Genomic DNA, 24480 nt, shown 5'->3' with positions numbered 1-24480 from the left:
TCTTATAGGGTGTGGTCAGAAGAGCAACTTAAAACCAAATAGGAAAGTGAAACACTGCTTTTCAGCCTGGTATTAAAAGAGGAAATTCACTTACAGGACACACACACACACACACACACAAACACACACACACACACACAACCTGACTGGTCAAAGAAAGAACAAACGGAGGAAGGCAGCACATACAGCCTCTCACGAAGGTGAAGGGATTGCTCCTGAGGGAGTTGTTTACTTTCTGTGATCATGACCTCTGGATGAGGACAGTAACTCTTAAACAATGACACATAGTGCTTCAGCATCTACCGTATTTAATCAAATTACAAGGATGTTCTATTTATTTTTATGTTGGAATAAGCACTTTGGAAAAAAGTTTCAAGAAATGCTTTTTATTAAATTGTTACCCATATAATTTTGGTGTGATATTGGGTGCCCCTTATATACATCAGCTCTTGGGTCAGCCAGGGTAAACAGTTGGTACAGTGAAGACACCAAGCCCAACAATTTGTTCACATGAAAAAGACACTTTTACAATTTGTTGCTTTTACATGTCTTATTATCGTTCTGCTACCCGTTCTAATCATCTTCCAGGCTCCCTGTGTGCACCAAATACATCATTAGCGTGACACCACATAATCAACTAAAACATGATGTCAGTTTTTGTCAACATGTCAATAATCCCACAGTATAGAGTTATAGTATATTTTATTGAATGTATTAGTTTATCATGCACAAAAAAAATTATTGAATCATTAAAATATTAGGGCACCACAACGGTCAGGTAAATAGACAGTTTCACATTCGTCACTGAAGCACAGCTTCTCTGAAATGAAATGCGTGGCAGTAGATCCAGTCAACAAACAAACTGAACAATGTGTTACAAAAGTGTTATTTAAAGGTTCCCTGTGGAGGTTTAGTCCTCTAGTAGCACTATGGAGCTGTTTTTCAATGAGTGTGTACCTGTTTTGGGATGCACACAATCCTACCAATGGTGGCACACTGTTCCACTGATCAACAGGTGGCGGTAACACACCAAGATATGCTGCAATATGCCAGCAAATAACATAAGAAGACTGCAAGCTAGCAAGCATGGATGTGAACAATGCTGGAATTTGCAGTTTTTTTATGAGGAAGGAAATGCACTTGTTGGTTTGTTAGACCTCAAGGATACACACAATGCGTTTTGGTGAGCACTGCTGAATGTTTACTTGTGTTTGTTTGACAACTCCACAGGGCCCCTTTAAGATACATCGGTTACTATTGGACAGATAATTCTAATATCTAATGTACATAGGAAAATTAGAAATCTGCCACTCTAATTCATCACATTTATACATTTTTACATGTTTGTTTGGTAACGTTTTACCCTTGTGTTCCCCTTTCAGTTGTATTTTTGTCATAGGTTTCTAAATCTTTGGTAAGAAAACTTTGAGAGGCTCATTTTCATGCACTTTATCCAGAAAGCCCAAGTTGAAGTAAGGGTACAGCGTCTCAGTGAAAGTCTCCCTGAAGGTGTAGAGGTGTATCATGCACTCTGCGTTGTAAAAGGACACCAGGCCCCTCTTGTAATCCAGGTACACTCCGATCCTGGCCAGTGGCTCCTCCAGGGACAGGACTGTTGGGGGTGAAGTGCCAGCCATGTACTGTATCCCATAAGAAAGGGACAGAGTCCAGAAGCCGTTGGCTGGGAGGGCTTTGATGACTCCCTTTCTAGGCACTGACTCTCGGGCCACCCCCACAGTCCAGACTGTGCTGCTGTAGACTTCAATCTCCCAGTAGTGGCGCCCATGGGTGAAGCCCTGGCTTCCGAGCAGTGACAGGGCAGCGTTGAACCTGGAGGGGTTGTCCTGCACGGTGTGGTTAAAGGTCTGGTAGCGAACACAGGTGAGGGAGGAGGTCAGGCTGAGCCAAGGGTTGGCCGTGCTGGAGTTAAATGTGATGGCTGCTGGAACTAAAAACAGGAAAAGTATAAAATTAAAAAATAAATTGAAAGATTCTTTGACAACACATGTTGGTGCTCAGATGATCAGTGTTGGTTTCTGTGTAATTCCGTGCTTGCAGTTTGCATTTTCAAAGTAAGATAGGACCAAAGTTTCACTTAAAGTACCTGGATAAATGCTTCCTTTCATCGATTTCCACACTCTGTACTGCAGGGGCCCCGCAAACCGACCCTCGCACAGACTGGGCGGTGTAAAAGTGGGTTTCTCAAACTTCAGTGAAGGCCTGCCAACAAAAGTAATGTCAGAACAGTAAAGAGAGAGAAGAAAAAACAAGGCCCATCCAGGATAAATTGTTTCCCACACTTACCTCTGGAGCAGGACTTTGATGCTCTGAAACGAGACACAGGAATAAACAAAGGATAAGAGAGACAGACGGGTGATTAGTTTTGTTGTATCTTAAAGACGAGAAAGCTTTTTCCACATGACATCAATGTCTGAGCTCACACTATCCCACCCTGTGGGATATCCCTGTGGCCGGGGGAAAGTCCCGTGGCCTTATGCCTGAGCTAAACTACTTATCCTCCAGATCAACGAGTGAGATCACTGGCCTACATCCTGTCTCCACTCACTGCTCAAGTCTTTTGTTATTAGAAAAGTAGCAACAGTGTTAACATTTTTACCAGTATATGTAAAACGGTACTCTTAAAATGAATGCAAACTGACATGCTCAACATGTTTATGGCCTTTAATTTATAGTGCAAAAACTTAAACAGCATAGCCAAAATGGTCACACCCTGCTCAGTTAAGTCTTGAATGTTGATGTTGGTGCCTGTTTTGGCACGGAAATACATGACAGAATGATGTATAAAACTAACTTTCCCACGTTTTACATCTCCACTTCATCTTGTTTCATTGGGATATAAATAGTTCTAGAAACAAATGAAATTTGAAGTTTGAAATCAACAGCTCAGCATATATCGCCTTAATCATCCCTGAAGCTGACTCATCGTGCTGTTAATAACTTCCAGATGGACTGTAATTATCATGTATAAAGTTGTTATGTGCTGAAATTACCCGGAGCAGAGTGAAGGCATCCTGCTCTTTCAGTTTGTCCTCTATTTCGTGGACGGCTCTCTGCAGACGAGAGATCTCCACACACAGCAGGGCCTTGTGCTCGTCCAGTCGGATCAGCTCTCTGCGCTCCTCCGTCTTCAGCTTCACCTGCAGCAGCTTCTCCTCCTGGTACAGGAACTGGTGCAGGTCGCTGAACTGGGCTTCAATGCGTTGCTTCAGGTCAGCGGTGTGCTCCTAAGTAGGTGGAAGATGATGGACATTGTCACTGGGAGAAATCACTTACAGTGTTTTCACAAAGATGCAAACCTTAAATCCATGCCATGCTTTGCTCTTTTGTACTGTAACAATCAAAATAATAATAATAATAATAAGATACATTGCCACATTTTTGCAGATATATCCATTCCTTTCTGGTAAAGTCTGATTTTAAGACATTAAATAAGTCAAAGTGAACAGTAGTCCAGTAGTATTTGAGGTGTGTCCATTATGTAGAGTATGTGTGTTTTGGAAGCGTTTCCTCTCACCTTGAGCTTTTTAACCTCATCCTCAGCTTCTCTGTCGCACTGCAGCGCCGTGTTGAGCTCAACTTTAAGGGAATCCATGGAGCTGTTCAGAGACGCCTGACAGGACAGAGACACAACATCATTGCATGACCCATTGCTGACCCAGCGGCCCGCTTCACATTTCTGATACAATGTCACATCTGCGTTAACTAGTTGTTTTGGCGCAAAAACAATACATTGATACAGATCATAAACTTATACATGAAAAATAGATTATCATCTGCAGTGATGTAATTTATAATTCAGATGTAGGATGTAGTTTCCACCATTACAATGACCATATGTACTGTACTATGCACTACGTACTGAGATGCATCCTAATGTGTAGACATTTTGAAAATAAACAGAAATCATTCAAACTTCATAAAACAAAGCTTAACTCACCCTGTACTTCTGTTCAGCCTCCTGTACACACACCATGGTATGATTCCTGTGCTCCTGGGAGAGGCCACACACCAGACACACCAGCTCCTGGTCCTCCTCACAGTAAAGCTTCAGCTCCTCTCTGTGTCTGCTGCAGCGTGGGACCGGAGCAGGAACCCTCTCTGTCACGCCAACATCTGTCAGGCGAGGTCCAGTCCCGCTCTCCTCCAGACCCTGACAGTAGCTCTCTACTATGTTGGCAACGATGCGGTTGGGCCTGTAGCTTTGCCCGGGGTACACCTTCCTGCACTGAGGGCAGGAGCCTGTGCCTCCCTGAATGGGCCCCCGGGGGCCGGTCCAGTAGCCCTCGATGCACCCCTGGCAAAAGGTGTGATCACAGGGCAAGGACACTGGCTGCTTAAAAAGATCCAAGCAGATGGAGCAGGTAAGATCTCTGCTGATTCTGTGTGCTGAGCTTTTGGTTACTTTTCCAGCTATGGGAGGCTGTCGCAGCTTTTCCATCGCTGCAGCAAAGTCTTCTTCCTTTGGTTTCCAACTTTTCTTGTCTGGCTTTATCCCCTGGTTTAGTTTTTCCAAGTTCTGCAGATAAACTGTCTGGATTTTTTTCACTTCTTTCTGATTTTTACTCATTCCTTTGCCTTGATTGTTTTCTTTTGTTCTGAGTGTACAGCTGGACCTCCACGTCCTTCCTCTCCTGTAGAGTGTGGCTGCTTTCTTTGGCCTCCAGTCTTCCTGTTGATTGTGGGGAAATGAAGTGGGTGGTGCTGAAGCAGCCACAGCCTTTTACATCCTCAGCAGATAGTAAGGGGATCTCAAAGGGCCCCCCTTCTTCCTACAGACTGACGTCACATCTTATTCAGGAAACCGAGGCGGACCATGGATATTCTATCCTTGCCATTTTTCTTTAGTGAAGTCTGGCCAGTAAGTGCAAGAAATCCTGCTTCACCAAACTCTTAATCTGCTGTCGAGTAACTACAAAAAAATGTAAATCCTGTGTGTGTGTGTGTGTGTGTGTGTGTGTGTGTGTGTGTGTGTGTGTGTGTGTGTGTGTGTGTGTGTGTGTGTGTGTGTGTGTGTGCCAAAGTGTGTTTGAGACTGAGAGAGACAACAAGAAGTCTGTGAGCAGTAACATAGTTCCTGCTTATTTTTATGGCAATGCTCTCTGCCAAGTAAGTAATCATTGTTGCTGAAGGGTAAACAAGATCATTAAGAGATTACATAGAGAAAGAAAAACGTCCTGCAGGCAGAAAGCTCGACCATGGGGAAATACAAATACTGGGAGTTTCTTTTTCCCCATCCAGTTATCGTAACAGATATTTACAGCCTGGTCCCTGAGGGCTGGAACATTTGTCCAGTAAACTAGAGTTTATTCACAACAGACTTATCAAGTGACTTGCTACAAAGCAAAAGAACCCTGGCACGTATCAGTATGTGAACAGTTTAAATATTACAGTGGTACATCAGGCAGGCTAATCACACTAAAGTCAAAACAGATCATGTGATTATACACTGGAACATATTTAAAGGTCAGAAAGTGTACATTTTAAAATGCATGTGTGTTTGTGTGTGTGTGTGAGAGAGAGAGGGAGATACACAAATATAGGACATTTAACATCTTATCTGGTGTGTGGAGTGTATTTAAACGTTTTGAGTCTCTTGTTGAAGAGAGAACTTGTATCCCTGAAAAGCCGGAGACAGCGAGCAGCTCAGCAGCTAACTTGACATAGACAATGGTGACATCTGGTGTCCAAACTGAAAATAAAAATTAGATGAATGATTATAAAGTACAATATGGTTAGTGAGTGAAAACTCTTAAAGGTCCCATGACATGGTGCTCTTTGGATGCTTTTCTATAGACCTTAGTGGTCCCCTAATACTGTATCTGAAGTCTCTTTCCCGAAATTCAGCCTTGGTGCAGAATTACAGCCACTAGAGCCAGTCCCACAATGAGCTCTCCTTAGGATGTGCCATTTCTGTGTCTGTATCTTTAAATGCTATTGAGGAGGAGAGGGGGGGGGCAAGGTGGAGGGTGGAGATGTGGCCTTGACCAACTGCCATGCTTTGCTCATTTGCAAGCCATGACTTCACTCTCTTTCTCGTGGGTGGGTCAAATTCTCTGGGCGGGCAAAGCAGAGAAAGGGGAGGTAACCTTGCTCCTTATGACCTCATAACAAGCAAGATTCCAGAACGGCCCATCTGAGCTTTCATTTTCTCAAAGGCAGAGTAGGATACTCAGGGCTCGGTTTACACCTATCACCATTTAAAGCCAATTGGGGACCATAGGCAGGCTGGGGGAACGCATATTAATGTTAAAAAACCTCATAAAGTGAAATTTTCATGCCATGGGACATTTAAAGTATCTGTTAATGAAACTATAAATTTACAAAATGCAGTGAAGTAAAAGTAGAAACACAAGAAACTGAAGTGCTAATTCCAAAAAAACAGAAAGAAAACAAATATGTGGTACAATAATATGTAGAGCAAGTAAACATTAAATCAGTTAATTACTTACAAAAATGTAGTTCTAGTAGCAGAGAGGCCCCTGGGCTCGGAAATCAGGGAGGAAACAGATGAGTGCGCAAGTTGTAAATAATGGAAAGCAAATGAGAAACAATTATTATTTTTCTATCTGTGTGCATTGTACTATCATTATCAAGTTTGTTTCCCACAGACTTACGGTATAAGGCAAAGGCCGTGACCAGGATGACAGAGTGATGAGGAGCTGATGAAGCTGTGTGTGAGGGAGCAGGTACAAATAAATCGGTGGTGAGACGAGGCAGGTGTGACAGCACTAACATATCCAGTAGTAGCTCACCTCTGTCTCCTCTCCCTGTGGTTTAGTGGACCACCAGGAGGATTGCGCCTTTGAACTCAGACGCTCTCCATGGTGCTGAGGAGCTGCTGGAGCTGTCTGTGGTGCTGAACATTCACAGGTATGAAGCCCTGTAGAGCGACATGTCCTACTTGTTCCACAATCATAAAACATTTTACATATTTATATTTTGCAAAACTTGTGTGCATGTTTTCAAATGCCCATAAACAAAGACAATGCTCCTGCTCCACCTATGATTGGGATGATTGACATAGCAATCAAACTGGCTAACTCTTTCTCTCCCTTATTATTTTTTATTTTATGTCATTCTGTTTGTCTTGCCTTGAGTTTCCCAGTTTTTTTTATACGTTGCTTCTTATCTCTCCTGCACACGCTTTTGTGTACACAACATGTCCTTATTACATGTGAAAGCATGAAATATTACATAAGATGAACACATGTCGGACTATCCAATCCAATCGCCCTGCAATAAATCAGGTCAGATATGGTGGATGTGTCGCATTAGTTATGATATGTAATGACTGGAAAATATATGCAAGAAGGAAGAGGAGATATGATGTGAAACTTTTGTCTGCTGTATTCCACATTCACTGAGATTTTAGTGGAGAATAAGTCCACTGATGGCACACAGTGTAATTAACTTCAACTAACCTTCAATGGTCCTTGATAAAATGACCACGTTCAGAGCTGCCCAGGGCTGCACACACATAATTAACACAGGACACGGATTAGGATTGTTGAGTTAATTAAACGTTGACATGGGTTGGCATTATGATTCCTGTAAACCTCATGGGTCAGGAAGGATTTGAGTGGGGTGCAGCAGAGGGTAAGTGAAGTTGTTATAGTATTGCATCAAGTGTGGAAAACAATTAAATTTCTTGCTCCATAACTGCAAGCGAGTGAGGTGGTGCACTAAACCCCTAAAACTCAGACTGCAAAAACACAGACAACAGACGTTTCTGCTTTTCACTCAAAGCGTTTACAGTAATTATGAGCATGTTAGCATGCTGATGTTAATATTTAGCTCAAAGCACAGCCTCTCAGTCCCTAAAACATGGCTGTAGTAGGCTCTTAGTCTTATTCATATGTTACTTCTTAGAGAGATCTCTTGCCAAAGTCAGATTTGTTTTTAAAACAACACATTTTTTTTTATTGGGATAGCGTGGAGATTTTAATTTGCTTCTTCAATATTTTTGCTTTGTGTTTGGAACTTTCGGGATATATCCTCTTTGCTGTGAGGCTGTTTATCCTCATCTGCCCCATTACATGAACACCTACAGTATATATTTTCTATAACTCATAAACAGGTTGCAATGTTACATTTCTAGGCTATAAAATAGCAAAAAATTGCCGGTGCAACACAGATGTCTTCTTACTTGATGGCTTTATTTCTTAAGGTGCATAACAGTGACTAACGTTTCGATGTAAGATTACATCTTCATCAGAGTCCTTTCCAGAGTCATTTCTAGGCTATGTTTGTGTCTCTTATCATACAAAAGGATGAGAAGCAGTGGATAGTTGTGGCATAGCTGGAGACAAAGTGAGAACATGTGCACAAATGTGTGCAGCCATGCATGTGAGTGTTTGTGGCAAATTATGGAAAAAATGCAACATTTATGAGGACAGAGAGAAAAAAAAGACACATACCCACACACACACACACACACACACACACACACACACAAGGCACATCTGCACTAAACACACACACTCTCAATAAAACCCCAAGCTGGAACTTAAAAGCTAAAAATAACCTCAGTGTCTGCAGGAGTGAGCGACCTGTAAGAAGATAAGAAGCACAAGGACAGACAGTATAGAATATTGAATTTCTCAAGTTATGATGATGGCGGTAATAGTGGTAAAGATATTATTCTCAATGAATTTGTTCTCTGACATCTAAGAAGTATCTTAAGCAAATTATATGTAAATTTAATTATCTAATTTCAATTTAAAATTGCTTGTATTTTATACTTTTTAGCCTTGCTAGTGGCACGGCTAAAATAACTTTGATGATCCCCTGACTTTTACTTTAGCACCATCATTGAGTAAAAAAATTTAATTGTCAAATACTTTGGTTTATGATATAAATACCTGTAAAACTAATGACATTCCTGTCAACCTCAAATGTTTGTGGTTATTGCTAATTAGCAAATGCAATAATGCTACCCATAGCAAAACTAAGATAAGGAACACCATATAGACATTAAACCTGCTAAATACCAGCATTTTTAGCATTTAGAAAAAAATAAAGTGTATTTATTTTACAAAGGAATGCACACACTGGCATGCACAATGCAGTGCTGGTTTCTAATCCAGTGTTGATTGCTCATCTTGAATAAAAGAAGACTGCCCATAAAGTGAAATACATATTTAATTCTTCACCCAACCAATGTTTCTCTCTTTCTCTCCTCTGTTTTTCTCAGCTTCCCCCCCCAACAATGAAAGCCCCCTTCCTCTCTCCTAATGACCCTTAAGCAGATGCAGAGGCAATGTCAGAGCATACTTCGGGCACAGGAGCTTCCTGAACGCGTATTCATTTACCTTCCAAGTTAATGTGAAACCATGGGCACAAGCAGGTGCACAGTACAAAGTGTGCTCAAACTGGGCTATAATGTCACATTTCAAAGTCAAATGAAGGGATGTTGCAGCATACTGCTTACTTTTAGTACATTATAAATCTACATGCAGCCTGTTTATTCAATGTTGATGGGTAGTTCTGTTGTTTTCTGTAGTTTGAGAACATTGGAAAGAGCCAACCAAACAACAAACCACCTAATGTCACCATCATGTATCAGGGAGACCACCACACAATAAATATTGTAATATTAATATTTTTAAGCAGTGAAATAACTAAAATGGTACTAAAAAATAAAACTGTATAAATAAAGAGTCTGTTATGTAAGATCTTCTCTGAATAGTACATTATGATTGTTATAATACACTGAATACAGTTTTGCATTTTGATACAGATGTCAACAAATCCTGTATGACTTTTTCATCTAGAAGAAAGTGACACAGTTTGCCCCCCAAAAACAAACTGGATAAAAGTAAGAAATTGTTGAGAAAGCAGCTTGAAAGCAAGATTGTCTGATCCATTGGTGTGGGGTCGGGGGGGACGGTAAATCTAATACTCCTCCTGTTATTATTATTATTATTATTATCATCATTATATTGGAGCAAGCACATAGAGCTACTGTATAAAATCAGTAAATTAGTTTGACAGTATGTGAGTATGAAACAGCATTCCTTTTTAATTTCCTCAGAGAGTCACACTGTTAGCGCCTGTCTGAGTTTGGACCCACACACTATCACTGCAGGTTATAATATGTCTGGCACTTCTAATAATATGTGTCACGATGCAAACACCTCATCCACACTTCGCTCCTTCTGTCGCTCTATAAATTGTTTGCCTCCTCTTCACTTGCTGGGAGCAGCTTTTGATGCTCTTACAGTAGCTGTTGAGGATCACGACTCTCCTGCAGATCACTGCCTGAATCATGCTTTAATCCTCTGACTCTTCAGGTTTGAGCGTTAGTTTATCTGTAGCTGTGATGATTGTACTTTTATGTTTATACTCAGCTCAGTGTGTGAGCTCAGCACTCAGAGCAGCTCTGCTCCTCCTTCAAATACCACTTTTGTCTCTGCCTCTCTGCATGCTGCTGCAGATCACTTCAGGGACGTTCGAAGCGAGCCAGTAGAGGAGGATTGCAGCGATCTGTTCTGCAAAACAGCAACACACATCCAGACGCAATGCAGGTACAATTAACATGCATTACTATATGCTTTAATTTACGTATGCTGGGATAGACTAGAATGCAGAATCATTAATCATGGTAATATTCATTTATGTGATTATAGTGTATATGGTAGCTAACTTGCTATATTTGTCTTATTAAAGTCTTGACACATACCTGAACATTATTTTATATTTTATGTTGGCTGGTTAACTTGAACCACTTTATATGCAATATAAGTATATATTGTACTTTTAATCCACATGTAGTTGATTATAAATACAATATTTCCATCTGAAATGTAGTGAAGTGGAAGTATAGAAGTGGCATTACAGTAAATTAAGTACTTAAGTACAAGCACTCAACTTAAGTACAGTACATAGAGTAAATGGGTGATTTCAAACTTTGAATAAAGGGCACATGCACTTTATGTCAAGCTAGCCTCCATGCAGATACTACTGTAATACAATATTCAGTGTTTTCATGAATACCGTTTAGTTAACTTCAGGCCAAAACATCTTAGCAATATGGCAAAAAGTAAAAGCATCACAGGTGGTAAATAGTCATGTCTGTGCAGGCAGCAGGATACGAACAGCGTTTAACTGAATTAGCTGTCAACTGCCTCTTTTGCAACTGTGCCGGAAGAAATAATGTTGTCAGATATTAGGCTGTGTCTTTGTTGCAACATTTGTGATGATCAGTGGAGGATGATCACCCTCAGCATTCATGATAACTTAGATGATCGCAGGGAGCATCTCACTACTCGGCACACATGGCTTCAGTATTTTGAATAAGGCAGTGCTCTGGATGTTTAGACCCAAAATCACCTTCCTCTTCAGATCTTTTAGACCAGTTTCTCAACATGGCGTCAGAAATTCTAAGTGAGTCACGGATGATTTAGTTTGACTCAAGTTTTTTTTATAGTTTGCTTGATATACAAACAATTCATGATTCGAGATTCAAGATTTACTTTATTTTCATTTTCATGTGTACTGTGTTTAATATTGTTCCTCCAGCTTGTGTCAGTATAAAACAAGGAAATAAATAGAATAAAACAACACATAAAATACAGCATATAGACATATAGGAGCAGCTTGGGCACAGAGTATTAAAGTGCAGTGGAGAGTAGCAGCTCTTTTAACTCTTTTAACCCTAAGCATAAGACACTCCAGGTGTGTGTGTGTTGTGTGTGTGTGTGTATGTATGTGTGTGTGTGTGTGTGTGTGTGTGTGTGTGTGTGTGTGTGTGTGTGTGTGTGCGCGCACGCGCCTGTTTATGTGGCTTTTGGAGGGTCAATCAATCATCAGACCACTCGTAGTCATCTTTCACCGCACCAGTCCGTGGCAGCCAACTCTGATCTTTTATTGATGCAGTTTTAAGGAGTGTGAATTATTGAGCGACATTCTCGATGCTGGATGCTTTGGCATCCTTTCATATTCAAAAAGTGGGCCGAGGGGAGAGGAGCACCCCAGTAGTTCTATCTATTTTCTGTACAAACTCTTTACATTACAACCTCTTAAAGCCCTTTATCATAAGCAAGTAAAATACTTGCAGAGACAAAGAAAAGCATTAAGAAAAGACAAAAAAGCCCAAGTTATATCAAACTGGCTCTAAATAATCAAATGACAAAAGGAAGGAAGGACAGTATAGTCTACAATCACACTGGCAGTGGCTATGAATCAACACATACTGTATGGAACTGAAAAACCCTGGGAAACAAAATTTTCAAAATGGAAATACGAAAGCCTCACAGATCATTTTTGGATTATTTTACAGTAGATCCATTGTGCTATTTAAATTCACCAAGTCAGAAATCTCAAGCTTTGTTATCACTGAAATATTTAACAGAATATAGAAACACTGAGTGTGGGCATTCAGTGTGAGTTGAGAAAATGTGTGGTGAAAATATCTATAATATATGTAATAGTGCTCATGTTACAAGAATATTAGATTTTTCCCAATTCTTTCTTCTTTTTCTTTTTCTGGAAACTAAGCATATTTAAAATGTCTTTAATTTATTTTAATCTGTATAATACATACAAAGATTGATTCTTTTCTAACTGCAATGTTAAAATATGCTCAATGCAATAAGTACAGCATGTAGTTACAAATAGTCTGGAAGAATCCAAAAGAGCCGTGCAACCACATACATTTCTCAGCATTTGAATATTGAAGTATTGATTACTGAAGTGTCGATCTGTTCATCCATACACACCAGTTGGCTGGATGTCTGAATGTAACTCCTGCTGCTGGTCCAGCTGTCACAAGAGTCTTGTTACGTTTCGTCATAGAAATATTATATCGTCACATGAAAGCAGATCTAGCTTGCCAGTGCCAAAACTATTGTTGTCATACCACCTTGTGAATAAAAACCTACATCAATTTATAACTTGCGCTTCCTAAAGTGCATTTACGGAAAGTTATACCAGAGGAAAATGTGCTTAGATCCTTATCAGACAAGTTATATGTCTTGTTTCAGGATCTTACATTAAGTGTTAAGGACCTTCTGCTTTCTGTAACTAGCACCATAAGGTCTATCTTCTCTTTTCTGTCTTTCTCAGGCGGATGAGAAGGCAGTGGATGGCGGCCTGCTGCCTGATGCCAACGGGAAAGATCCAAACCCGGGTGGACAGACAGACAGCTCCAAGTGGCAGAAACCACGGCTCACACGTAAATCTTTGATGAATTGTTGTCTCGTCAAGTGGATTATCGCCAGTACCACGCAACAAGGGCCAGGTACACGCACATAAAGAAACACACTCAACAACAACACAGTGTATTGAATATCTGCATGATTGTGTGTGACTGTGACAGCAGGGGAAGTGGGACTCAAAGCAAAGCAGGAGGGAGAGACAGTAGTCAGCAGGCCTTAAATCTAAACAGAATACATTCATTTTAAAGCATCTACCCCATCTACAGTATATAAAGTATATATATATATATATATATATATATATATATATATATATAAATATATATATATATATGTATATCTACAGTATGTTATCGCTCTTTTTGTCCTTCATTTGTGTTTACAGCACAGACCTCTCTCTTCACCAAACGTCACTTCATTTCAGCAGCTTATCAGTAAATGAATGGGCCACTGCCGCTTTCACTCTCATCTCTAGTTCTTTTTCAACTAATTAAGTGTGATGATCCACTACATCTCCCCCCTCACACACGCACACAACTGTTGTTGCTTTTGTCTGACCGCTTTACCTCGTAGAAATTATAAGGCATGATTTCATCTTAAGGTCTAGCTTAAATTTTAAGTAAGTTTAATTCAAATAACATCATTTATAATGAAATGATAACAAAATTATAAATATATATAGCTTTGTATCACGAAAGAAGAAGTGGCACATTCTTAAGCTGAAGAGCACAGTGTCTTCCACTCACTGCCCCTTTACATGACCCCTTTGTCTTGCTTTATACCTAAATTATTGACATTGTCATTCTGTGTGCATGCACTTGACAGGCAGGATAGACATTCATTTGTGCAATCTGTCCAAGCAATATCTCATAATTCCCTTATTTCAACATGCATTGATTATTTCCCCTCTGATGACTTTTATCAGCCTGGGTAACAAACAGTGATGAGCAGACAAAATATCTCCTCTGCGGTTTCCAGAAATGACCGTTTGTTGTCATCCTGACTTGTTTACTGCTGACATCTCTCTCTGCCAACAGACAGATGGCCATGTGCCTCAGACAGGCTGAAAACAGTATCAGGACAAATGCTCTGATGGCTGACAAGCCATCACTTAATGTCCCTAGTTTGAACTAGTGTACTTTGAACAGCAGGGAAATGGTCTAGATCAGTGATCTTCAACAGCGGGTCCGGGACCCGTGGGAGGGGGGGGGGGGTCATGACCCCTTTGTCTTGCTTTAAACCTTGCTTTATACCTAGTAATGGAATCTAACCCATGCCAATCTCTAGGTATGGTGAAGGGCATGTGATGATGTGGGGCTATTTTAATTCCAAAGGCCAAGGGAACTTTATCAGGATGCATAGTATCCTGGATCCATGAAATAACTGGCCTTTAAAAATAAAAATCTGCCAGCCTCTATGGGAATTTAACATAGGGGTGTACTGACTTTTGTTGCCAGCGGTTTAGACATTAATGGCTGTATGTTGAGTTATTTTGAGGGGACTGCACATTTACACTGTTATACAAGCTGTAAACTTAATACTTTACATTGTAGCAAAGTGTCATTTCTTCACTGTTGTCCCATTAAAAGATATAATGACATATTTACTAAAATGTGAGGGGTGTACTCACTTTTGTGAGATACTGTAGGTAAGGTAGCATCCACACAGTTAATCCTAAGGATTCACTGTGCCACATGTATGTTTAACATTAAAACATTATTTATAAAATCATGACAAGTATTATTTTAATAGCTTATATTATTTTATGCAATAAAAAGGTATGTATAAAGGCTTTAGGGTGCCCTACAAGATATTGTAGGCCCAGTTTAATATGCAATTTCATTTTATACAATATATGTAGTAGGGGGTCCCTGATCCGTCTCTCTTTCAGTTAAGGGGTCCTTGGTTTAAAAAATGTTGAAGACCCGTGGTATAGATCTTTTCTTGATTAGGCCTTTAAATGTATCTGCAGTAGGAAGGCACTGAAACATGTGTCAGCATTGCATTCTACTAGCTCAAATAAATCATTATTATCCCTTATAATAATATCTATCCATCAGGGGCATTGGTTACATATTAAAATGTAAATATTTGTTGAGGGGATAAGCAGACATCCTCTACTTTGTAACAACTTGATCCCCATCTAGTGGTCTGTGAACATTATAGCACCTGAGTGTCTCCTGCACCACTGCCTCTAACAGAAGGTGGTCTGCACTCACTCTCAAACAGGTGTATTTCATATAGAACAAACCCCAAAAAATGCAAGGTCGTTTCCAGTGACATTTTTATCTCACACAAATAAATAATCCTAACATTTGAAAAAATGCTGAAAAATGTGGAATTGCTGTTTACTGATGAAAAAGGTGTTGGGTTCCATGACGTAATACACAACATGATATACATTACATATTCTATAGTTATGAAAGTGAAAAAAATACAATCATTATCACACAACATCAGCAGAGGATGTTGCACTTTTATGTTGTGTAAGACATGAAAACAAAGGTTTTTAGATGCTACTGTACTTGTTGTACTAGATAGAGATAGAACTTCCACTTTGCCACCTCATACTGAATATGATTGTTTCCAGTAGAGATCGACCAGTTTTCTTAACACTAAACATTAGCAAACCCACTGGTACACTGTTACAACACAGTCTGGACCAGCTCACACACCACACTCATTCAAATGACAAGTGACATTTTTTTTTCAGTCATAAATTGGCTTTTTGAATGTCCTCTGAGGTGATCTTGCACAACTAATTACAGCATATTGTACATATGTGAGAAGTTTCTTTGTTTTGTTTATGTGTTTGAGCTGTTATCTAGTGTTAGTAAAGGAAACAAGTGTATTTTTGCTGTGCAGCTGCAGCAATGTGTGAATTGGCCAAATATTCCAGTCTGGAGGTCCCCATTGTGGCTGCTGCTGGGCCTCCTGCACACTCTTCTCCTTGACGACTGTCATATAATATTACAGAGTGTGAAAACATTTGTGCATTCTGTCAAATCATATCAGCTGTTAAAAGGAGAGGTATGGCTACCTGTGAATAGCCCACAACGATGATGGAAATACCAACATAATAATGGCATTTAGAATGCCTGTCATACCTTTTCATTGTAAAGTTTCTCTGGTAGTTAGTGTTTGCAATGCATGTTTAGAAACTATATTTGCACTTGGACAACCAAAAAGCATATTATAGGGCAGGTGGATTCCTTTGCACAATGCAAGGTGTGTGTGTGTGTGTGTGTGTGTGTGTGTGTGTGTGTGTGTGTGTGTGTGTGTGTGTGTGTGTGTGTGTGTGTGTGTGTGTGTGTGTGTGTGTGTGTGAAGCCTCTCTAGAAAGGTAATTTCTTGCCAAAAATAAAATGCACAAAAATCAATGAACGAGCTAAAAGCATGCACTAAGAAAAAGGCTGAGAGAGAGCAAAATTCAGGGTATTTAATTGTGTGACGAGAACCTGTGTGGCAGTTTTTGATAGATGGGCTTAGGCGCTGAACTGTAATGCTGCTCTCACGGCAGTCATTAAAACCAGATGGTGAGACTGATGGGTGCACTGTCTGCATCTCTGCATGCTTACGCCACCTCACTTGTCTGTATTTAATAGAGGAACAGCGATAGATCAGCACTTAGGGTGCATTAAACAGAATAATGCTGCATTATGTTGTTTGGCAGGTGAATTCCAACATGAGTTCATACATCTTGCATGTTCTGTAATGTCTAAATGTGTTTCTGTCTGGTGAAGTAGAATCAAAAACCCTGCAAAAATCCATATTTGTATGTAAAGGATAACTAGTTGCACCATTTTATCAGCTGTGCGATCCATCACTTCTGATCTCACAGTTTATACACTGCTGAATCATGTACGGCAAAACTAAGCATATCATTTTGGAAGGTCAAGTATGTCCAATGCAAAACTCAGTTTACCATTTTATTTCAGATGCTGATGCAACTTGGCAAACAAGATTTCATCAGACACACAAGAGCAAGAGCAAGTGCAAGGACTTTTATAGAGAATAAGCAATAGGGAACTAATATGATATACACTCACCTAAATGATTATTAGGAACACCTGTTAAATTTCACGTTAATGAAACTATCTAATCAACCAATCACATGGAAGCTGCTTCAATGCATTTAGGGGTGTGGTCCAGGTCTAGACAATCTCCTGAACTCCAAACTGAATGTCAGAATGGGAAAGAAAGGTGATCTAAGCAACTTTGAGTGTGGCATGGTTGTTGGTGCCAGACGGGCTGGTTTGAGTATTTCACAATCTGCTCAGTTACTGGGATTTTCACGCACAACCATTTCTAGGGTTTACAAAGAATGGTCTGAAAAAGGAAAAACATCCAGTATGCTGTAGTCCTGGGGGGCGAAAATGCCTTGTTGATGCTAGAGGTCAGAGGAGAATGGGCTGACTGATTCAAGCTGATAGAAGATCAACTTTGACTCAAATAACCACTTGTTACAACCAAGGTATGCAGCAAAGCATTTGTGAAGCCACAACACGAACAACCTTGAGGCGGATGGGCAACACCAGCAGAAGACCCCACCGGGTACCATTCATCTCCACTAAAAATAGGAAAATGAGGCTACAATTTGCATGAACGGACCAAAATTGGACAGTTGAAGACTGGAAAAATGTTGCCTGGTCTGATGAGTCTCGATTTTTGTTGAGACATTCAGATGGAAGAGTCAGAATTTGGCGTAAACAGAATGAGAACATGGATCCGTCATGCCTTGTTACCACTGGGCAGGCTGGTAGTGGTGGTGTAATGGTGTGGGGGATCCCTTTTGCCTTCAGAACTGCCTTAATTCTTTGTGTCATTGCTTCAACAAGGTGCTGGAAGCATTCTTTAGAAATGTTGGCCCATATTGATAGGATAGGGTCAAACACGGTATTACTATGGTGTTCCTAATAATCCTTTAGGTGAGTGTATAATAGATAACTTACTACAAGAAAACAGCAAATACTTTGCACTATATGACATCAAAATCGCACTCTGGAATCTTAAAAGTATACAATGTACACAATACAGGCATACAAGTGTAGCACTGGAACCATAGCATCAAATTTATTTTAGTATTTTTGGAGCGGCATCATCCCAGATTATCACACATTAAGGATGAGTCCATTTACACAAACCCTCCTCGGCTATTGAAATGCATTTCTGGCCTGTTTTCTCTCCCTCTTCTAAGACCAATATTTTACCTCTCAACAATTGATTTGCCCTCCACCCCCCCACCCCGTACTTTAACTCAGTCCATTATGTTGTGCAGAGTCATCAGCAGTGAACTATACTTAAATTCTTCTTCACTCTCATTGTCCTCCCTCATATTATAATCATATCAAGACTCACTCATATCTAAACAACAAAAAATTAAAAACTACTCTGGATGTATGTTATGTGGAGCATTTTACACACGCTACAAATTGATCTCTGAGGTGTGTAGCTCGCCTTTGCAGCACAGCAATAATTCACTTTAACTTTATTATTCTTAACTACAATGCCATAAACAAAGCACTGTTTCTACACTTACAACGGTCACAGTGTTTTTAAGCTGTGAGTGAATCCTCCTGAGTTATGGAGCGTGTGTATGGCTGAACGTTCTACTAGACACAAGCAGCGCCACACAGGGCAGGGCAGGCTCCTTCATTCTAAGTGCTGTTCATAGCCCAGCCATCAGCGGATGTGGATCAATGCTTGGTTTTACAGCTTTGCATCTTTGAAATGACTGAGCAAATAAAGACAGCACGAACTGTCAATCAGAGACTATTAGTAAAGAAGATTCCTTAAGTAACAACCCCCCACCCCCCGCCCTTACCAACCTCAAATAGCCACACACACACACACACACACACACACACACACACACACACACACACACACACACACACACACACACACACACACAGCTCAGGACAGAGTGAGAGGAGATGGAGTGAGTGGGGCGTGGAGCCCCTGACTTGATGGAGTTGTGGGAGAGATCCTAAAATGAATTTTGGCCAGGGGGTTAAATGCCAGCGAGTAGTAACAGATCTGGATCATATGCGTGTGGAGAAAGCTTTGGATCATTTTGGGGGATTAACACTCTGCAAATTCGATATTTATTTGCACATGATGGACTTTGAACTTAAAGGAGGATGCTCTGCAGGCAATCTACTGTCTAACTGGTCAGTGGTTTAAGTCAGGGGTTTTATTGAAGTGAATATAACTGCTGATGCCTGTTCAAAAACACTGATAAAAAATAGGAGGAAGTTAACATTAAGTTTTTTTAAAAGGGCTTTTGTACAGGCGGGATCTAATGCAAGGCAACAATGGGATTGGATGGCATGGAAGTAATTGCCATTGCTGTTGTTATCGGACTGTTTGTTGTCGTGCTCAAACAGTTTGGGGTTTGGGAGCCCTTGTCACTGGAAGGTAAGACATAAAGAGATGTTTGTATGTTAAAACATTTGTCTTTGGTGTTCTGTGTAGCATTAGAACAATAATCTTGTTAAAACGTTCTGGTTATTTTGTTGACTGCAATAGTGATGCTAAAATTATGAGTGAGCGCAGTTATAAAATATTAAAGGGCAGTTTCACGTCTTCTTAAAACAATTTAAAACAACACTCACAGAAAGAGTTTTAGGCTGCTGTAATAGTTCATACTGGCCCTGAACATTTGCAGCAACCGTAAAAACTCTGTCAGTGTACATATTGGCATGTTAATGTTCTTGTTGTTTTTTAAATGGGAATCGTTCCTTTAATAATGTGTTCACTGTGTTGGTAAATTTGGGTAACTTGTAGATATCGAGCCAAATATTTTAACGGTTCTTTTCCCCCTCTCATTTCTTCATCACCATCTCTTCCTGGTCTGGTCTTTTCCAACTCCCCATTTGTGTTTTTGCTCTTAAAGATGGTGAGTAACTCAAAGTGGTATTCCTCTAAGTATTACTATTAAGTTTAATTCCATCCCAGCTGTCTCCCTAAACTTATTCCACCTCCTTTTTTATTGAACTTACCTTTTACGTTGGCTGATATAATAACCCCGTTTTCCCTTTTGGACATCAAGACTTGTCAAACAAAGTGTTACTGATAACATCATTATGGCTGCATTGAGTGTGATGTTGAGCATACTGGCACAGAGACTTCATCAATGTTAATTATTGACACTTGATTATATGGCAAGTCAAAGGCTGTGTCTCTAATTGCTCCCTAATTTCTTCATACCACTATTTGTCCAGTTTCTTGTAATAATTCCTCCCACTTCCTTAGCAAAAAAAATAGGTTTAGAACACTACTTTTGCTAAAAATGTCACTCTACCCCTGTTAGTGACGGCACAAAAATGATTGTGACTAGTGATTTGTGACTAGTGTCAGAAATGTCAATATATTCCTTACTATAGAGTAACCTATTGTGTGTTTATTATGTAGGGAACAGAGAATTAGTAAAAGAGGGAGTTATTTCGGACACAGCCAAATTGTCCTGTATTTTTTTCCTTAACAAACTGTTCTGCCATACAGTGTATCTGCTTATTTCTTCTAACCACCCTAATTTCTCCTAGCTACAAGGTCCTTTATACTCATCATTTTTTCCCACTACTCTATCAAAAAATGTCCATACATCTTCCCCATGGTCTCTTCTTTTATCAAATTTCACCAATACTGTTCATTTTTCTAACTCCCTTTTATCTTCCCACCCATTTCCTTGTCTTACCTTTCCTTCTTAAACCTTCCTTGTTTATGTGAAGATGGTGAGCGTGTTGATTTATGTGCAGATATTTTTTTGCCTCCCATCTATTTGTTTTTTTCTAGTATTTTCAACTCCTCCCCTTCCTTTGTTTTTTTTTGTCTTTCTTCTCTTATTGTTATTATCCTCCCTTTTTCTTTTTCCCCATCTTTTCCACCCCACCCCTGTTTTCTCTGTTTCCCACTGACAGACAGCTGTGACGGCGATCTAGAACTCTCAATGGTGCGCCATCAACCTGAGGGCCTCGATCAGCTCCAAGCCCAGACACAGTTCACCAGGAAGGAGCTTCAGTCGCTTTACAGAGGCTTCAAAAATGTATGTAAACAATCAGCACAGTCAGCTGTCCATCCAAATAACTTCTTAAGTGGTTTTGATTTAAGAGGATGAGCTTCCATCTTTGCAAATATCATTAGACATTATGGTGGCTCAGGGGTGCAAGTTGAGACTGAGTATGTTTTTATATTTTGAATTGTCATCTATGTTTCCCTTTCCATAAATAAAGATATTTCCAGCATAAATTGATGCAGAAAAAATCTTCAGAAAGCAAGACATTAAGTGTGTAATGCTTTTCTGACATCAAATGTCACCCGACGAATCTGGAAACAAACCTATGGCTTTGGGTTGCCAGGCCAGCTGTGATTAGACTATATTGTGTGTGCAATCTAACTAACATCTACAAACTGGGCAGCTGAAATGCACACACTGGCTATTAACAAACTGCAACCCAATTGCTGTTTTTGTGATCTGCTCTGTGTTCATTGCATTCAATTTATTTAAATGGGTCCGGGCTGGCGGGCTTACCCCCGAACCTCCTCAAGTTCCCCTCGTCCCGTCCCAGCCCTCCTAATTTCCTCTTACAGAACCTCAGAAGTTGCTGGTCTGCCGCTGACTTAAATGGCGTTCACAGTAAAAACATTACATTGCTTAGCTTCTAAGCCATTATTTCCAAACTTAGCACAGCTAACGGTGACTCCTCTACTGCTAAAGTTCACATTATTCATAACCTTATTGGTAAGCTTACTGTGGAAACACATATCACTCCTTTTTTGTTAAGGCTGAGTGGGCATTTCTATTTGAAAATCCTGGAAAACAACGAAGATGGTCTCAGCCTTTTATTACATTTTGGGTTTTTGGGACATCTTCTTGCCCTCTAGTGGCCATAAACTGCAGTGCACTGCAGGCAGAGACTGTGTCTGCACACCCAGATACAATAATAGAATATCAGTAACACTAACTTTAAAATTCTGTTATTAAGCAATATTGTTATCTCTATAGTATCTCAACTATAGATTTGGACACAATTTTAAACCAATCTAATATGATGATGTAAGCACTGACCTAAATGATGTAAATGTTTTTCTTTCAATAGGAATGTCCCAGTGGGCTTGTGGATGAGGAAACATTCAAGACCATTTACTCACAGTTCTTCCCTCAAGGAGGTACATTATATAACCAATGCAAACTGGTAGCACATAAGCAAAAAACAGACTGTCCTCACTATCTGCTTTGTAAATCTCACTACTATTTGGAATAGCAAGTTCATTTCAAAATGTGTGAACAATGAGAATCGAGGTGGTTAATCTTCATCAAAACATGGTGTTAAATGTTTTAAGACAAGCAAAGCTAGTGATGATTCTCAGTATTAAATAAATATTGTAATTAAACATTGCCATTTCCTGTTCATTTCCAACACATTATTTGTTCTTAGATGCAACCACATATGCACATTTCTTGTTTAACGCATTTGACATGGACAGAAGTGGCTCCATCCGGTTTGAGGTGAGTTCACCAACGACTGCATTTTAGTGGTCATTTATCAGGGGTGGCAGAGGTTAAGTTTCAGTTGTAAGTGCAATTTATTTTTGTGTAAAGAAAGCTAATAATGAAAATTGCTTTTTTCAGGACTTTGTGATAGGATTATCTGTTTTGCTTAGAGGCTCTGTTACAGAGAAACTTCGATGGGCGTTCAACTTGTATGATATCAACAAAGACGGCTACATTACTAAAGAGGTACAATCAACAAACCATTCTCATTTACTAGAAAATGTACTAAAATCTATTGCAGTGTCCTCAATTCTGCAGATGTACTGTATGTCTCTCTTTGGTTTCCTGCAGGAAATGATGGCAATAATGACATCCATTTATGACATGATGGGCAGGTATACCTTACCCAGTGTACGAGACGATTCTCCTTATGAGCATGTGGAGAAATTCTTCCAGGTATGTTATCTCTGCAACCACTAAACCACACAGCCTAATCTCTGGCATCAAAATATACTGTGTATTATTACATCCAGATATTGTACTGATCCAAGCGTGTGTCACTCACTGTACCTGATTAGTGTTTTTGACCCATGACACAAAAAGAACATCTAATTGAACAGATAAATGTCACAAAGCTCCTTTTCAAAGCCCATCATCAATGTAATTTCACAACAAACTTTTTTACCTTAAATTAATATAATTTCATACTTGACTAAATATGAAATCTCTCCTTTCCATGTCTGACATATTTCAGAAAATGGACCGGAACAGAGATGGAGTGGTGACTATTGATGAATTCATAGAAACTTGCCAAAAGGTAACCTCACTGACACAAGTTTTACCGCGCGGTGATTGACCGAGTTCATGCAGCTTTGTGCTCAAAGACATACTTTCTCTTGCATCTGCTTTCTTTTCTCAACAGGATGAAAATATAATGGCTTCCATGCAGCTCTTCGAGAATGTCATCTAGTTTCTGTAGAGGGATGTGGATCGGTAATGTTGCATAGTTCTTCCAGCTGCAAGCATCTGGGCTTGAAATTACTTCATCCATCCTAAAGAGGAGAAACTGGGTCGTGCAACACATTTGACACATTTTGATACAAAGTGGCAAAAACTATTACTTTTGCTGACAAACTGTTCTAAGCGGAGATGTGCAGAATTCACAGAATCACTTAAAGAAATTTTTTTTCTTTGCATGACAATTTTGTTTATTGTTATACAGCATGTCATTACAAGATGAGCATGACTGCTTGCAAGCATGTGATGCAAACCACATTGAACACAAACAAGGGGTTTTATCGTTGACCACTTTGAAACTTTGGCAAATGAGAATACTTTGTTACTGTATTACATATATAATGTAAAGATTATAATTATGTTTCTAAGTTCTTCAGATTTCAGTGTAATCGCAATACCAGGTCATTGTCATGTTGACCCAAACCTTACTGAAATAAATATAAACCTTCACATACTGATAACTATTGACTATCTTCTTTTTTTACACAACACACAAAGCTGGGATTTGTAAAAGCAGTGAGATGTTTACTGTACCCTAGAGAAATGTTAACATCTTGCAAATGATTACATCAAAAGTGTTATATTTAAAGTTATGCAGCTGTGTAGCTGCAAAACAGCAATAAAACAAAGTTCAATGCAACATGCTACATGCTACATGTAACATGAAAAATGTAATGTGGTAAGCCATTGTACGAGTGATACTAAACAAATCGGCAATAGTCCAAAGTATGCCCTCAAGAGGATCTTCTGACACAAAGCAAAAATACATAGTTGTTTAAATTTGCCTGA

General features: G+C 39.6%; 2 protein-coding genes across 6 annotated transcripts; one reads left to right on the top strand and one right to left on the bottom strand.

Moving 5' to 3' along the window:
• Positions 1–370: 370 nt before the first annotated feature.
• Positions 371–4612, bottom strand: trim69 (tripartite motif containing 69). Its single transcript, XM_039779603.1, has 6 exons — positions 3959–4612; positions 3536–3631; positions 3012–3245; positions 2305–2327; positions 2105–2220; positions 371–1948 (listed from the first exon to the last, which is right to left on the bottom strand). Exons 1-6 carry the CDS (start codon positions 4586–4588, stop codon positions 1404–1406), a joined length of 1644 nt encoding a protein of 547 aa, XP_039635537.1. The 5' UTR covers positions 4589–4612; the 3' UTR covers positions 371–1403.
• A 96-nt stretch (positions 4613–4708) lies between these two features.
• Positions 4709–24152, top strand: LOC120545366 (calsenilin-like). Of its 5 annotated transcripts, none has more exons than XM_039779609.1 (12): positions 4709–4879; positions 6800–6891; positions 10457–10547; positions 13087–13261; positions 16712–16714; positions 21101–21225; positions 22280–22349; positions 22619–22689; positions 22813–22920; positions 23026–23130; positions 23429–23491; positions 23597–24152. In XM_039779609.1, exons 1-12 carry the CDS (start codon positions 4835–4837, stop codon positions 23642–23644), a joined length of 996 nt encoding a protein of 331 aa, XP_039635543.1. In that variant the 5' UTR covers positions 4709–4834; the 3' UTR covers positions 23645–24152. The 5 variants fall into 5 exon arrangements, with proteins under 5 accessions (XP_039635543.1, XP_039635544.1, XP_039635545.1 ...); XM_039779611.1 differs by lacking the exon at positions 4709–4879 and adding an exon at positions 6577–6707; XM_039779610.1 differs by lacking the exon at positions 16712–16714.
• Positions 24153–24480: the final 328 nt, after the last annotated feature.

The sequence above is a fragment of the Perca fluviatilis genome, chromosome 17 (genome assembly GCF_010015445.1).
Source record: "Perca fluviatilis chromosome 17, GENO_Pfluv_1.0, whole genome shotgun sequence".
Taxonomy (NCBI): Eukaryota; Metazoa; Chordata; class Actinopteri; order Perciformes; family Percidae; genus Perca; species Perca fluviatilis.
This window is presented reverse-complemented; position numbering and strand designations above follow the sequence as displayed.